At 37.6% G+C, this 13,836-nt stretch overlaps 1 protein-coding gene across 2 annotated transcripts in view; it reads right to left on the minus strand.

The window, feature by feature from the left end:
- Positions 1-1,547: 1,547 nt before the first annotated feature.
- The window catches only part of PLPPR4 (phospholipid phosphatase related 4), a 52,807-nt gene continuing 40,518 nt past the window's right edge, over positions 1,548-13,836 (minus strand). Inside the window, exons 5-7 of one of the 2 annotated variants that reach the window (XM_002715841.5) lie at positions 8,830-8,887; positions 7,945-8,118; positions 1,548-5,384 (exon numbers count right to left, since the gene is read on the minus strand). In XM_002715841.5, the coding sequence (XP_002715887.1) occupies positions 4,062-5,384; positions 7,945-8,118; positions 8,830-8,887 (1,555 nt within the window). In that variant the 3' untranslated portion in view covers positions 1,548-4,061. The remainder of the gene's footprint in view (positions 5,385-7,944; positions 8,119-8,829; positions 8,888-13,836) is intronic. The other variant, XM_017346057.3, reaches the window with a different exon arrangement.

The following is a 13,836-nucleotide window of genomic DNA, read 5'->3' on the forward strand; positions in this document are numbered from 1 at the left end:
TCATGTACAAATGTCCATCTTCATTTCAACCTGTAATTTGAAATGAGCCAGATATCAAGTAAAGACTTGAGCTATAAAAGACAGAAACAATATGGCCTCTGATGGCTTCTTATATATGTAACCAAGAATCTACTCACTTGACGCCTCATGAGAAAAGTACTATGATCAGGTATACAGAATACAGATTACCTATTATGATTTGTTATGTGGTAAAATGGTTAATATAGGTTGTTAGTAACCCCAATCAGCATGTTTCTTTTAACTTTGTGGTCAAATATGACACCACAAATTAGTTATTTTAGATAGCAAATTATTTCCTATTTTCTCATCAGTAGTCTTTTTCTCACTGGATAAAATATATAATGCTAGTTTAGAACTGACCTTAGATATTTTCAAAGTGATTATATGGCTGAATGTTCTCAGCTTAGAGTTGAAAAAAATCAGGACACAAAGAGGCATAATATTGCATGTTAGCCACTATAAGATGCATATTTTTTCATATATTGATTTCTTTAAAGCCAGAATATTTCTTACAGTTAATGGCATCTTACAGTCCAGGCAATCATCATGATTTAGTTGCCTGAACTTGTGCATGAACTGTGCATGAGCTTGGTGTTTATTGAACAATTGTAACCTCAAGTTTCATTCAATGAACCAGTAAAAGAGCGGAGCATATATAATTATACTCATATAAAAACCACTGCTTTTCTAATGTACGGATGAATATTGATGATAAAAACTTTGTATTGATGCTTTCTGACAAAAAATGATTGGTAGTACAACTCATAATCAGCATCAGTAGTGTCAAAGAAAATTCTGGAATTAATACTGAAGGAATCTTTGAAGAAAATCTGCAACATCAGTGTCATGGTGGCATATAGGGTGATAGTGTCTGGGGAAGTGCATGTATCGACTACTCTTAGTCAACAAATGATTCCTATAACTTGATCCTGACTCTTTCACATTTTTAAGTATACTATAGCCTTCATATGTGAAAAGAATATTTGTCTACGGGCTGGCTCTGTGGCGTAGTGGCAAAGCCACTGTCTGCAGTGCCGGCATCCCACATGGGTGCCAGTTTGAGTCCCAGCTGCTCCACTTCTGATCTAGCTCTCTGCTATGGCCTAGGAAGGCAGTAGAAGATGGCCCAAATCCTTGGGCCACTGCACCTGCATAGGAGACCCGGAGGAAGCTCCTGGCTCCTGGATTTGGATCGGCCCAGCTCTGGCCATTGCAGTCATCTGGGAAGTGAACCAGCAGATGGAACACCTCTCTCTCTGCCTCTGCCTCTCTGTAATTCTGTCTTCCAAATAAATAAATTAAATTTTAAAAAAGGAATATATGCCTAAGTGTAAAACAGATCTTTCAATAAACATAAAACACAAATTATAAATAAAAAGGAAACTTGTCATATTCAAAACTTTCTTAGTACAACCTTCCTTCTAAATAATTGATTTTATCAATTATAATTTGTTTTTATTTCAACACTTTTTATATCATCCAGGCTATTTTCCACCCATACTTTAAAGTAAAAACTCAAATATTGATTTGATGAAGAAATCTAATCTTTATTTCTATGATGTTAGCACAATATACTCACACAATAGCTTTAATCTGTACTTAACAAAATACATTTATAGCACTTTACAAACTTTATCAGTTTGGAAAACATTGCATAACATTTTATTAAACACAATACTTTTTATATATTATATATATATTTTCCATAATTTTATTTACTTTAAAAAGATAATTAACTCTCTTTATTCAATACTTGGTTTTGTCAATAAAGCACAGCCTAACAAAGGAAGAAGTGCTCCCATTAGCAAATAAGATAAATAGAACACTAAGAAGAGATACCACCTGTTAGTCTGAATTATTTAAATTAAGGTACCAGTGGAATGTAAACAAATTTTTTTGTAATTTTTTTACAAAAGATGTATTATCAAATATACATGCAGAGGTCTGAGTTCTAGTGTCTATCATGATATTTCCTTAACAATGTGGTACAATTTGTTAAGTCATTAAAAACTGTAGCCTTTGGCACTTTGAGTAGAAAAAGAATATATCAATATTTACGTAAAGAAAAAAAACCTCAATGACTAGAGAAGTATTTTAAAATCTGTTGTTAAGAAATAGGAAAGATTAGTAAATATCACACTGCACCGGAAATGCTGCAGCTTTTTGTTTTTTCCTTCCGAGTACTAAAACCAGCCGTGGTGTCACGATGGTGGCGGTGCTTAGAAGTGGGGAAGGCAACATTTCACTCCCACTTCTCTCTCTGAGAAGGAAATTGCCAGAAGGGATATCAGTTGAGTCTGTATTTTATTGCCAGAGTTTACAATTCTGCTGGTTTCAGCTGAATTCTGAATGCCTTAGGAGGTTGATTGCTCTTAAGAAGCTCTGCCCTTTTCGTATAGAAACTAATAATGATGTGATACTAGCTGTCTCTAAGCAGCTCCATCTGTTCTCATTGAAAACTGGAACTTAGATACACCAGGTCTGTTGTTTCCTAGTGTTATCACCTTGGCAATCATCAAGTGTATATTAATAGTCTTTAGAAATGGAGTAAAAAAGGCTTAATACCAAATGCCAAGAACCGAGTATTTCTTCATACTTTAAATATGTAAGTCAGAAAACACTTCAAAATGTTTTGTTTCTATGTCCTTATTATTGACAGCATTGGTTTCCTTTGATTTAGGCTCAAGGCTTAATTCAAGATAGGTAGCGAAAAATGTTGTTTGCATGTTAAGCACTAAAACTGTGCCTATTCAGATTTTTTGAAGAAATACATTCTTATTTTATACTGCAAGATATTTTTGCTTACCAATTTGCATTTTTTCTGATCTTCCTGTTGATGTTCAATTAGCAAAAATATTTGGTACAAAAAGGCTAAAACACCCTGGGATTTTAATTTACTGTTTTATAGTTAATAATCTGGAACCAAATAGAATTTTTGGATTACTTGTTATGATGGCAACCTAAGTTGGCTTGTTAGAGACATCTAAAGTTAGACTTAACCAACATTTCTGGCAATGTAATCCACAATGTCAAGTTTTGGCTCAGATTTCTCATTTATAAATTCACAGCAGCATATTTTGCTCAAGGAATGTCAATTGTAATTTTTGCTTTTGAAATAGGAGAACATATATATATATATATATAACCAATTTTAAATCTGTAAAAAAAGAAGTCATAAAAATGCAAAGTATGTTCAGAACAATTTCAAAAGATTCTCTAAAACAATAGATATTTTAAATTAGGCAAATATACTCACTAAAACAGATTCTTTATTAGCAGTACTGATATTTAAATAAAAAGTAAGCAGCAGAATAACTATGCAGGAAAGTACTAGTTATTTCCTTTCACTGAAAATACTCCTACATGATTTCTGATGTTGAAGAAAGCATAATTTTGAAGAAATGCACATGAACCCTTTCATCTCTTGACTGTGACAGAGCCACTAGGAGGAAGCTGCGGGGTGTCCTATTCTAACACAAAGTAGCCAGTATCTTCTTAATAAAGTAGTATTTCTTCAACAAGGAATTGCACACCACTACTTCACAGCTAAATAGAGTTTGAGAGTTTACATGGTACATGTACTATAATAATCAGCACCACCCATACTGAGCTTTTGGTGCAGATTCTGCAAAATGAATATATAATACTGCATGGCCTCTGCTGCAGGGAAAACCTGTGTTCTGGATTCCTACAGCTAGTACTAAAGAAAATTCCCCAAAGTTGGCACATTCAGAAAGTAAAACCGTATACACTGAAGGAAATCACTTTTTTGGATACTGTCCTCTGCAAAACCTTTTGAGTTTGATGACAGGTCTTAAGAAAACACATGATCACACTGGTTAGGTTCTTGCATTGTGCTTTTCCCTCCCCTTGGTAAAATCTACAAGTTCAGCCTAGTAGACCTCAAGAGTTAGAGTGCAGGGCTGATGGTGGACGATCCGGTGTGGTGAGAAGGCTTCCCAGTTGTCTGCAGCAGAGCGCAGGTAGGATCCACACACGGTGTCTGGGAGTGACCCAAAGCACTGAAGGGTCATCATCGCTCAATCCTTATACGCCCGAGTCGGGGAGGTTCCTTTGTAGAAGATATTTCTAGTGTTTTCAGGGCTGTTGCTTCTTTCAGGGATTAAGATGATGTTGCCCTTTCTCCGCAGGGTGGAGTCGCGTGAAGAAGAAATGGACAGTGTCTCTGAGCCAATTTCACTGCCCTCCACTGGGGTGACACGGATAGTGGTGATGCCATGGTGGTGATGCTCGTTAGTGTCAATGTTGCTTCTCTTCCGATCTCCGGAACCGAAACTGTCTTTCAGGGACTCGCAGCTCTCAGAGTCCCTGTTGAGGTCGTTGAGCTCGTAGGTTTGGCGAAGGCTGCTCTTCTCGGGGGCCTTCCATTTCCAGGAGCCACTGCCTTCGCCTTCGGTGGATGGAATCTGTATGATGGGCCTATTGTTCTCCGGGTGCGCCTCGACCCTCACGATCCCGCTGGGTTCGTGATCTGTCAGGGTTTTGTAGCGGATGGAGCCAGTGCAGGAGACCGTGCTGCCTTCCGTGTTCTTGGGGCTGCTCTGCAGGACTCCCTGCTGCTTGGACATGGCTATGACTTGCATGATGCGGGGCTGGCTGTTGCTCCTGTTGCAGGCCACAGTCTTCTCAGCAGCTTTCAGCCACTTGGCCCTAGCAGAACTGCTCTTGGGGGAGGTGCTTATGTTCTCCTGGGTCTCCTCGGGGATGTGCACCAACTGGGAGGACCCGGGGCGGGACTGGATGGATACCCTCGGCCCTCCCGGCATGCTGTTGTTGCAGGTGGGCACGGTGCCAGACTGGATCTTGAGGTACTGATTGGCAGGCCCGTGATGGTCTCCATTCACCCCCACCCTTGGCTCTGAGCTTGACCTCATTTCGATGGATCTGGGTGGAGACTGTCCGGGCTCATTCTCCATAACTTGCAGGGACAACTTGCGGCTTTCATTCTTGTTCTTCCACTGGGTGAGGAGCTGCTTGGATCGAGCGGAATCCATGGAAGCGTGAATGGTTGCGTTTCTCCTCACCGGGTCTTCCACTGAGGGAGTGTTGGCTCTCGGCAGGGTGTTGCTGAAGGTGACCATGTTCTCCTTCCCCATGGGGCTCCGTGGGGTGATGATCTCCACATCAGCGTTGGCCCTCTTGAGGTTTGTCAGGGAGCTCGCATCTCTGTGGTTTCTGTTGAGGATGCCCTCTGTGTGAGCAATTCCATCACTGCTGCTACCGTTTTTAGCTGATAAAACTCGGCTGGGGTCTTGATTGAGATCTGTCAGAGACCTGAGGGCTTCTCTGTGCTGAAACATGCTCTCTTCACTAGGCAGAAAATTCCCCACAGCATACAGGCCCTAGTGTTCAAGAGAGAGGGATAGGTACGTCATGTCCTGCAAGGCAGAGTTACTAACAGGTTCCCTCCAGTACCCACTGTAGTGCATAAGTAAGGCTTGTGCTCCCTATACACTAACACAAATAACACAAACCAAAAAGTACAATTACTGCGGGAAATAGCAAGTTAAAGCATAACTCATTGAACTAACGGTTCAGGACCACAAGACTCCACTTCTTTCCCCATTCCACAAAAACGTTTGCCAGTCTTATCCTGCACATACTTTCAGAAGAAAAGGCAGACAGTAAGAGAAATAAGGAGATTTTCTGCTTTTTAAAGCAATTCCTTTTTCTGAATTTAGGAACTTTTTGTTGAGTGACACCTCAAATGGCTTAAATGACTTATGTTTCCTTTCATTTTCAATCATGTATTATGACGGAAAGCAGAAGAAGTGCAGAATAAAGAACAATGGATTATCCATAAAACATGCTATCAGGTTCTAAAATGCGGTCAGAGACACATATTATCACAACTCAACTCACACTGGACATAGTATTGCTTATTCAGCATTGGACAGGGTGCTCTTGGAAGAAGGGGCAGAACCCAACAGACTAGGGATCACATTCTCCCTTGATTCAAACTTCGTCTTAAATTGGGAAATAGTGTTTGAGACAGATTTGATTTAATCTTGTCTTCATACTCTTTTAATATCTTGTTTGTGTTAGATTTGGGAAGCAACAACTTGGAAAAGGCTGGCGCTCGGACTGAAACTCATTACCCTTTTTTCACAAAGAAGAACTGATAACTGCTGGAGTTTTCAGTTTCTGGGATGCTTAAGCCAAAGATGAGATAAGGCAACAGAGATCTATTTGATTTCAGTGGATGGTAGCCACTGTCTTTTTGATTAAAAAATAAAGGAATGTCATAAATTTGACATTTTATAAAATGGTTAATAATAGACAGCAGCATTAGCTTAAAACTGATAAATTTCCAATTTCTGGGCATAGAATTCAAACAAGAGTAGAAAAAAAGGCAAGCTCCTGGCCCTCAGCTACTTTAATTCCTTTTTAAATAATATCTGTCTAAGCTCCGACCTTCAGAATTCAGCAGCATGAGCAGTTTCTACCTAATGTTTATTAATAATTGCACTTAAATTTTTAAATTTAGAAAATGTTTCCACTAAACTATAAGCTCTGCTGTATTGTTCAATATTCAGTGCCCAGAACTGTGATGTGCTCCTCCTTTACTAACAAGATCATGTGAGAATAAAATTTAAATGGCAATCTAGAGTGTGCTGATTTATAAAAAGAATATTAAATTGCTGCACACTTCAGTACTTTTACCATTTTTTGTAGTTACTTTCTTGTATACCTTTCCAAATACACTAAGGCCACATGATTAATATATACAGCTACGATTTTTATTTCTGTCAGCTTCTCTCAGTTTCCTTCATTATTGCCTTTTCCTCTACAGGCTATTTGCATATTGGTGTTCCCTAGTTCCTTTTCATTCTTAGGACTTTGAAGTTTTAAATACCGCAAATGACAACAATTATATACCACCAATATTATCCATGGTTTGAAAATCTATTTCTCCAGTAGTGATTGCTCTTTTGAACTCCAGACAACTGCAGATCGATTCAGCCCATTTCTGTTAACCAACATTCTTCCTCTGTCATTTACCTGGTTGGCTAATAGAGTCACCATCTTAATGGTTTTTCAGGCTAGAAACGTGGACATTATCTACATTATCTTTTATGTCTCCTGTTCCCTCACCTTCTACTTGCACATGCTGTTTCACATGTCTATCACTTTGCATGGGTGGTTTCCTTTAGAAAGTCCTCCCTCCTTTGTTTCCTTAAGAGACTTTCATATTTAAGCACAAACTTTACTGCCATGAAGTGTTCTCTAAACCCTTACGCAGATTGCTATTGCTAAAGAATTTTGTTCAAACTTTATATTAGTTAACATATTGTAACTATTTTTTTTAGTCTTTACATTGTACGCTTCTAAAGATGTATCTTATTTCACTGTTTTAATATTTGCCATAGTACCTGGCAAAGAGTAGATACTGAATGAAAGCAAAATGGACAAGTGAATGCATGCATGACAAAATGAAATAGACATCCTCAGGTTCCTTATACAGAGTATGTTTCTCTTGGGAGGAGATCAGGTATTAAAATAGAGTACTGTTAAAAATTAAATATTAATTGGATCATAATTACATTCATATCATTATTACAGTTGTGTTGTTGGGAAAGTTCACTTTTACTAACCTACCTTCACTAAGATACTCTTTCCTCACCTATAAAATTATAAAGTAGTAATACTTTTCTCTCTCTACCCCAAGTTATTGTAAAGAATAAATGTAATAATTTTTCTCAAATCATATTTCCAGTACATAATAAGAGTTCAATAAATTATTTTATTGAAGTTTCATATGAATTTTGTCTGAAAATAAAGATGATGCCAGAGATTTTCTCATGAAAAGAAAACATATTGCAGGTAAATTACTTTAGTGCAAAACGGTCTATGCATGCTTTCCATTTATGATTTATCAAATGATAATAATGAACTATTTACCAAGTATAGTGCAATTCCTCCTCCTATTAAAAAGCCACAATAAACATCCACTGGATGGTTCTTATACTGAGTTATCCGTGTTAGCCCGCAGATGATTCCACAGATGATAAATGTGAAGACCAAGAGGGGTTTCAGAAGCTTAGAGGAATCCGTTAATGTGGAATTGAAGTACATCTTAAAAATGAAAGAGGTGGCTTAAGTATGTTAGAATGGTCATTTTTATTAGTAAATTATAATCAAATAAAAAGTTAAACTCAGAAGCTTGATATGATTCACATCCATTTTACTTTATTCCCTCTGCTATGTCTGTGTTTGTCCTTGCCATGAAAGGTGTCTCATTTAATCACATGACTGCTTGAGAAACTTTGAAGCAGTTGAATTATTCAGATAACTGTTTAACCTCCATGTTACCTGAAACATAACTTCAGCCCATTTTTCTCACAAAAAGACTTCATTGACTATTGCGCTAACCAGAGCAGTGACTATTCATTGTAAAACACTTATCAAATTTATGACTTAGTACTCACCATTGTTGCACAGATACTAAGAGAAGTGTGTGTGTGTCTGTGTGAACTTAGAAGTCTTTCAGTTTAAATATTTGTAACATTGATGTATTCCACAATACTCTCCCAGAAATATATTACATTAAAAGGATAGTATGCTAAGTAAAAGTATCATGCATTGCAGAAATATTCTTTTACTGCATTGTATTTTATAAAAGTGTTTGATTTCTGCTTTTGATGGCATTGTATTGAAGGACTGAATTGCTAAAATTTACTTTCTGCTATTGCACAGTGATATATTCTAATTAGTTACCTGTAGACAACACCTATTCCTCTAATTTTCTACTGGATACAGCTTCCTGGAAAAGAACCAGTTACTTACCGAAACATACACAGCTGCAAAGGCAGCGAGGGTCGCATGTTGAGAAGGGAATGATTTTCTGCGAAAGAAAGACAGTCAAATTATGCCTTTTAGTTCAGATACTCTGTTAGTAATCATCTCAAGAATACTGGATGATTAAAGTGTTCACCTTAAAAGCCACAAGACAATGAGCAATAACTTTAATTTCTGTTTAGTTTTCTGGGTAATGATTTGAGTGATAGAATAACACTGCTAATCACCATTACTGTTAAAGAATAGTAGTAGTGAACTTGTGCAGTACAAATAAGTGCAAAATTCACAAGGGACTATTTGGTTACACCATTGGAATGATTATTGAAGCAAAAACTGGAAAATATTATAGTTCTTCCTTGCTACTAGCATTATGTCCATTTAAAGTGAAAGTTAATAAAACCTGGGGGTTTGGGGCTGGTATTGTGGTGCAGCAAGTTAACTGCTGTTTTGATGCCAATATCCCATATCAGAGCACCAATTGGAGTCCTGGCTGCTCTGCTTCTGGTCCAGCTCCCTGCTAATGTACCTGGGAAGGCCATGAGGATGGCTCAAGCACTACCACCCATGTGAGAGACCTTGATGGATTTCCAAGTTCCTGGCTTCAGCTTGGCCCAACCCTGGCTATTGCAGCCATTTGAGAAGTGGACCCACAAATAGATGATCTCTCACTCTACCAATCTACCTCTCTCTTTTTCAAACAAATAAAATAAATCTTTAAAATATTATGGTTTTAAAGATTTAAATTTTTCCTGTCATCCTAAGTATATGGTTTCAGCTACATAGAAATTTTAAGACAAACTTATTTTCTCACAGCAGTGGATGCAAATGCTTTTGTATACTCTAAAAAGCACAAGGAAAGTTCAATTTCAGCAAAAATTTTTTTCTGCATATGCCACCTTAAAATAATTATCAGCTTAAGAGTCACTGAGCATTTAATTCAAATTTAAAGAGCAGGTTTAGTAGCTGGCACTGTGGCATAGCAAGTAAAGCTGTCTGCAGTTCTGGCATCCCATATGACAACGGTTCGAGTCTTGGCTACTCCACTTCCAATCCAGCTCTCTTCTAGGACCTGGGAAAGCAGAGGAAGATGGCCCAGGTCCTTGGGCCCCTGCACCCACATGGGAGACCCAGAGGAAGCTCTTGGTTCCTGGCTTCAGATCGGCACAACACGGGCAGTTGAGGCCATTTAGGGAGTGAACCAGCAGATAGAAGACCTCTCTCTCTCTCTCTCTCTCTCTCTGCCTCTCCTTTTCTCTTGTGTAACTCTGGATTCAAATAAATAAATAAATCTTTTTTAAAAAAATCGTGTTTAGAGGGCCAGAGCTATGTTGCAGTAGGCTAAGCTTTCACCTGTGGCGCCAGCATCCCATATGGGTGCCAGCTGCTCCTCTTCTGATCTAGCTCTCTGCTTATTGTCCAGGAAAGCAGTAGGAGATGGCCCAAGTGCTTGGGTCCCTGAACTCATGTGGGATCCAGAAGAAGTTCCTGGCTCCTGGGATCCCATTGCACATCTTGAGCTGTTGCGGCCATTTGGAAAGTGAACCAGCAGATAGAAGATCTCTCTTTTTGTGTTTCTTACTCCATAACTCTACCTCCCAAATACATAAATAAATCTTAAGAAAATAAAATAAAAAGCAGGTTTAGAGGGCTGGAACATGAGATAAGGGTAGAGAAACAAAAAATGACAGATTATAAGAAAGATATTTCTTTGAGTTGACTAAAAATTGGAAAAAAAATAAAATTCACTCACATTAGTTCCCTTCTAACTATCTGGTATCATGCTAAAGAGTTTCAGCTTTCAGTGGAGACATGATAATGTAATAGAGTAAGAAATAATAGAGTACTAAGAAAGAATATAGAACATATGTCTTGAATATGGGACCCAAATTGTTGAATGACCCAATGATCCATGGGAAGCTGATTGTGTATGACATCAGCTATTATTTCTTCAAGTGAATCAAGTAACTTATTTTTGACTTGCTAATAGATTTTGCAAACTCCCTGAATGACAAATCCAATTCTTAGAATTATCATTTGTTGATTTTTATTCTTAGTAACTTTTTTTTATTTTTTCATGTATTATTTCTGCCACAGATGTTTATTTTTACTTCATTAATTGAAAATTGTAACTCAATGATAGTTTCTTTATCTCTTATTTTCTAAAGTAAAAGATAGAAGCTATATAGATGTTCTGAGTTCATTATTAAAAATAATAGTAGTATGCAACTCAAGATATTATCCTTTCTCAAATTCTGCCAAAAGGAAAATTCACATTCTTTTGACAAAACCTGGAGTATGGATAGAGGTATGATAGGTGTTAACCTTCCATTTAAGCCAGTACAAGACACATATTGACTGTAAGCCATGACTGACTACACATATTCCAAAGTAACCCCACAGTTGTAACCAAAAAACATATTGAATGCAGTATAGCATAGATCACAAAACATCAGTGGATGGGGGCAAGTGCTGTGATGTAGTGGGTTAAGCCACTTTGTGGATGCCTGCATCCTATATCAGAGAGCCTGGTAACAGCTACCCCTGTCGCTGCCTTTAATCTAACTTCTTGCTAAGGCACAGGGGAGGCAGCAGATAATGGCTCAAGTATGTGCATGCCTGCTACCCATGTGGAGAACCTTAAGTGGATTCCTGACTACTGACTTCAGCATGGCACAACTCCAAATACAGCAGGCATTTGGGGAGTGAACCAGCAAATAGAAGATTTCCATAACTCTGTCTGTCTGTCTCTCTTTCAGTCTTTCTGCTTTTCTAATAAAAAATTTGTAAAATGAACATAAATATGAGTGGAGTCTGCTGATGTGAGGACTAATAATAAGAAGGCAAAGCTGAAATTTGGAGACAGAGATAATTTGGAATGAGCTATCAATGGTTTCTAAGATATAGTCACTTACGAAATCACTGAATTGAGGAAGCAAGAAAAAGGAAGACATCATGACGCTCCCAAAACAAAATGACACTCCAATACAAGATTATGAAGATGATGAGATAGAAGAAATGCAATAAATGGAACTCCAAAAATTTATGATAAGAATATTAAAAATAATCAAAAACAAATGCATGAACTATTGAAATCCATGCAGGACATGACAGACAATCTCTCTTGTGAAAATGAAATCTAAAGGAGGGAAAAAAATGAAATGAGGAATTTAGTAGAACATGAAATAGAGATATTGAAGATAAATAAAAATGAAATGAAGAATTCAATGAAACAAATGAAAAACACATTAGAGAGCCTTAAAAAAGAATCAGTGAGATAGAAGAGAGACTGTTGGACTTAGAAGACAGAGCACAGGAAAGTATACAGAAAAACCAAAGAAAAGAAGAGGAAATTAGACATCTAAAAAATATTGTTGGGAATCTACAGGATACCATTAAAGAACCCAACATTCATGTTCTAGGAGTTCCTGAAGGCATGCAGAGAAAGGAGTAGAAGGCCTTTTTAGTGAGATACTAGAAGAAAACTTCCCAGGTTTGGAGAAAGAAAGAGACATCCAAGTACAGGAAGCACATAGAACCCCCAATAAGCATGACCAGAAGAGATCCTCACCACGACACATTGTAATCAAGCTCACCACAGTGAAACAGAAAGAAAAGATTCTAAAATGTGCAAGAGAGAAACATCAGATTACTCTCAGAGGATCTCCAATTAGACTCACAGCAGTCTTCTCATCAGAAGCTCTACAGGCTAGGAGGGAATGGCGAGATATAGCCCAAGTACTAAGAGAAAAAAACTGCCAACCCAGAATATTATATCCTGCAAATCTCTCATTTGTGAATGAAGGGGAAATAAAGACCTTTCATAGCAAACAGAAATTGAAAGCATTTGTCACCACTCATCGAGCTCTGCAAAAGATGCTTCAAGATGTGCTACACTTAGAAACACAGAAACACGGCCATCAATATGAAAGAAGGTAAAGGAAGAAAATCCCTCAGTAAAAGATCATGAGAAGTTCAAAGCATATATTAGAAATATCTTTGGGAAATGGCAGGGCAAATTCACTACTTATCAAGTCACATTGAATGATAACGGCCTCAACTCTGCAGTTAAAAGGCACAGACTGGCTGAATGGATTAAGGAACAAAACCCATCTATTTGCTGCTTACAAGAAACACATCTTTCAAACAAAAGTGCATGCAGACTGAAAGTGAAAGGTTGGAAAAAGATATTCCATGCCAACAGAAACCAAAAAGGAGCTGGTGTAGCCATCTTATTATCAGACAAAATAAACTTTAACACAAAAATTGTTATGAGAGACAAAGAGGGGCACTATACAATGATTAAGGGATAAATTCAACAGGAAGATATAACTATTATAAAAGTATATGCACCTAATTACAGGGCACCTAGCTATTTAAAAGATATATTAAGGAACTTAAAGGGAGATTTAGACTCCAATACAATAGTATTGGCGTACCTCAATACTCCACTTCCAACAATGGACAGATCAACCAGATAGAAGATCAACAAGGAAACTGCAGATTTAATCAACACTGTCGCTCAAATGGATCTAACAGATATCTACAGAACTTTTCATCCTACACAAAAAGAATTTACATTCTTCTCAGCAGTGCATGAAACCTACTCAAGGATTGACCACATATTAGGCCATAAAGCAAGTCTCAGCAAATTCAAAAGAACTCAATCATACCATGCAGCTTCTCAGACCACAGTGGAATGAAGCTGGAAATTAGCAACTCAGGAATCCCTAGAGCATATGCAAACACATGGAGACAGAACAACATGCTCCTGAATGAACACTGGGCCATAGAAGAAATCAAAAGAGAAATCAAAGATTTTCTGGAAGTAAATGAAGATAACAACACGATATATCAAACTTACGGGATACAGCAAAAGCAGTGTTAAGAGGAAATTTTATAGTGATAGGTGCCTGCATCAAAAAACTAGGAAGGCACCAAACAAATGAGCTATCAATGCATCTCAAATATCTAGAAAAACTTAAGCAAACCAAATCC

Source organism: Oryctolagus cuniculus, chromosome 7 (assembly GCF_964237555.1).
Source record: "Oryctolagus cuniculus chromosome 7, mOryCun1.1, whole genome shotgun sequence".
Classification (NCBI taxonomy): domain Eukaryota; kingdom Metazoa; phylum Chordata; class Mammalia; order Lagomorpha; family Leporidae; genus Oryctolagus; species Oryctolagus cuniculus.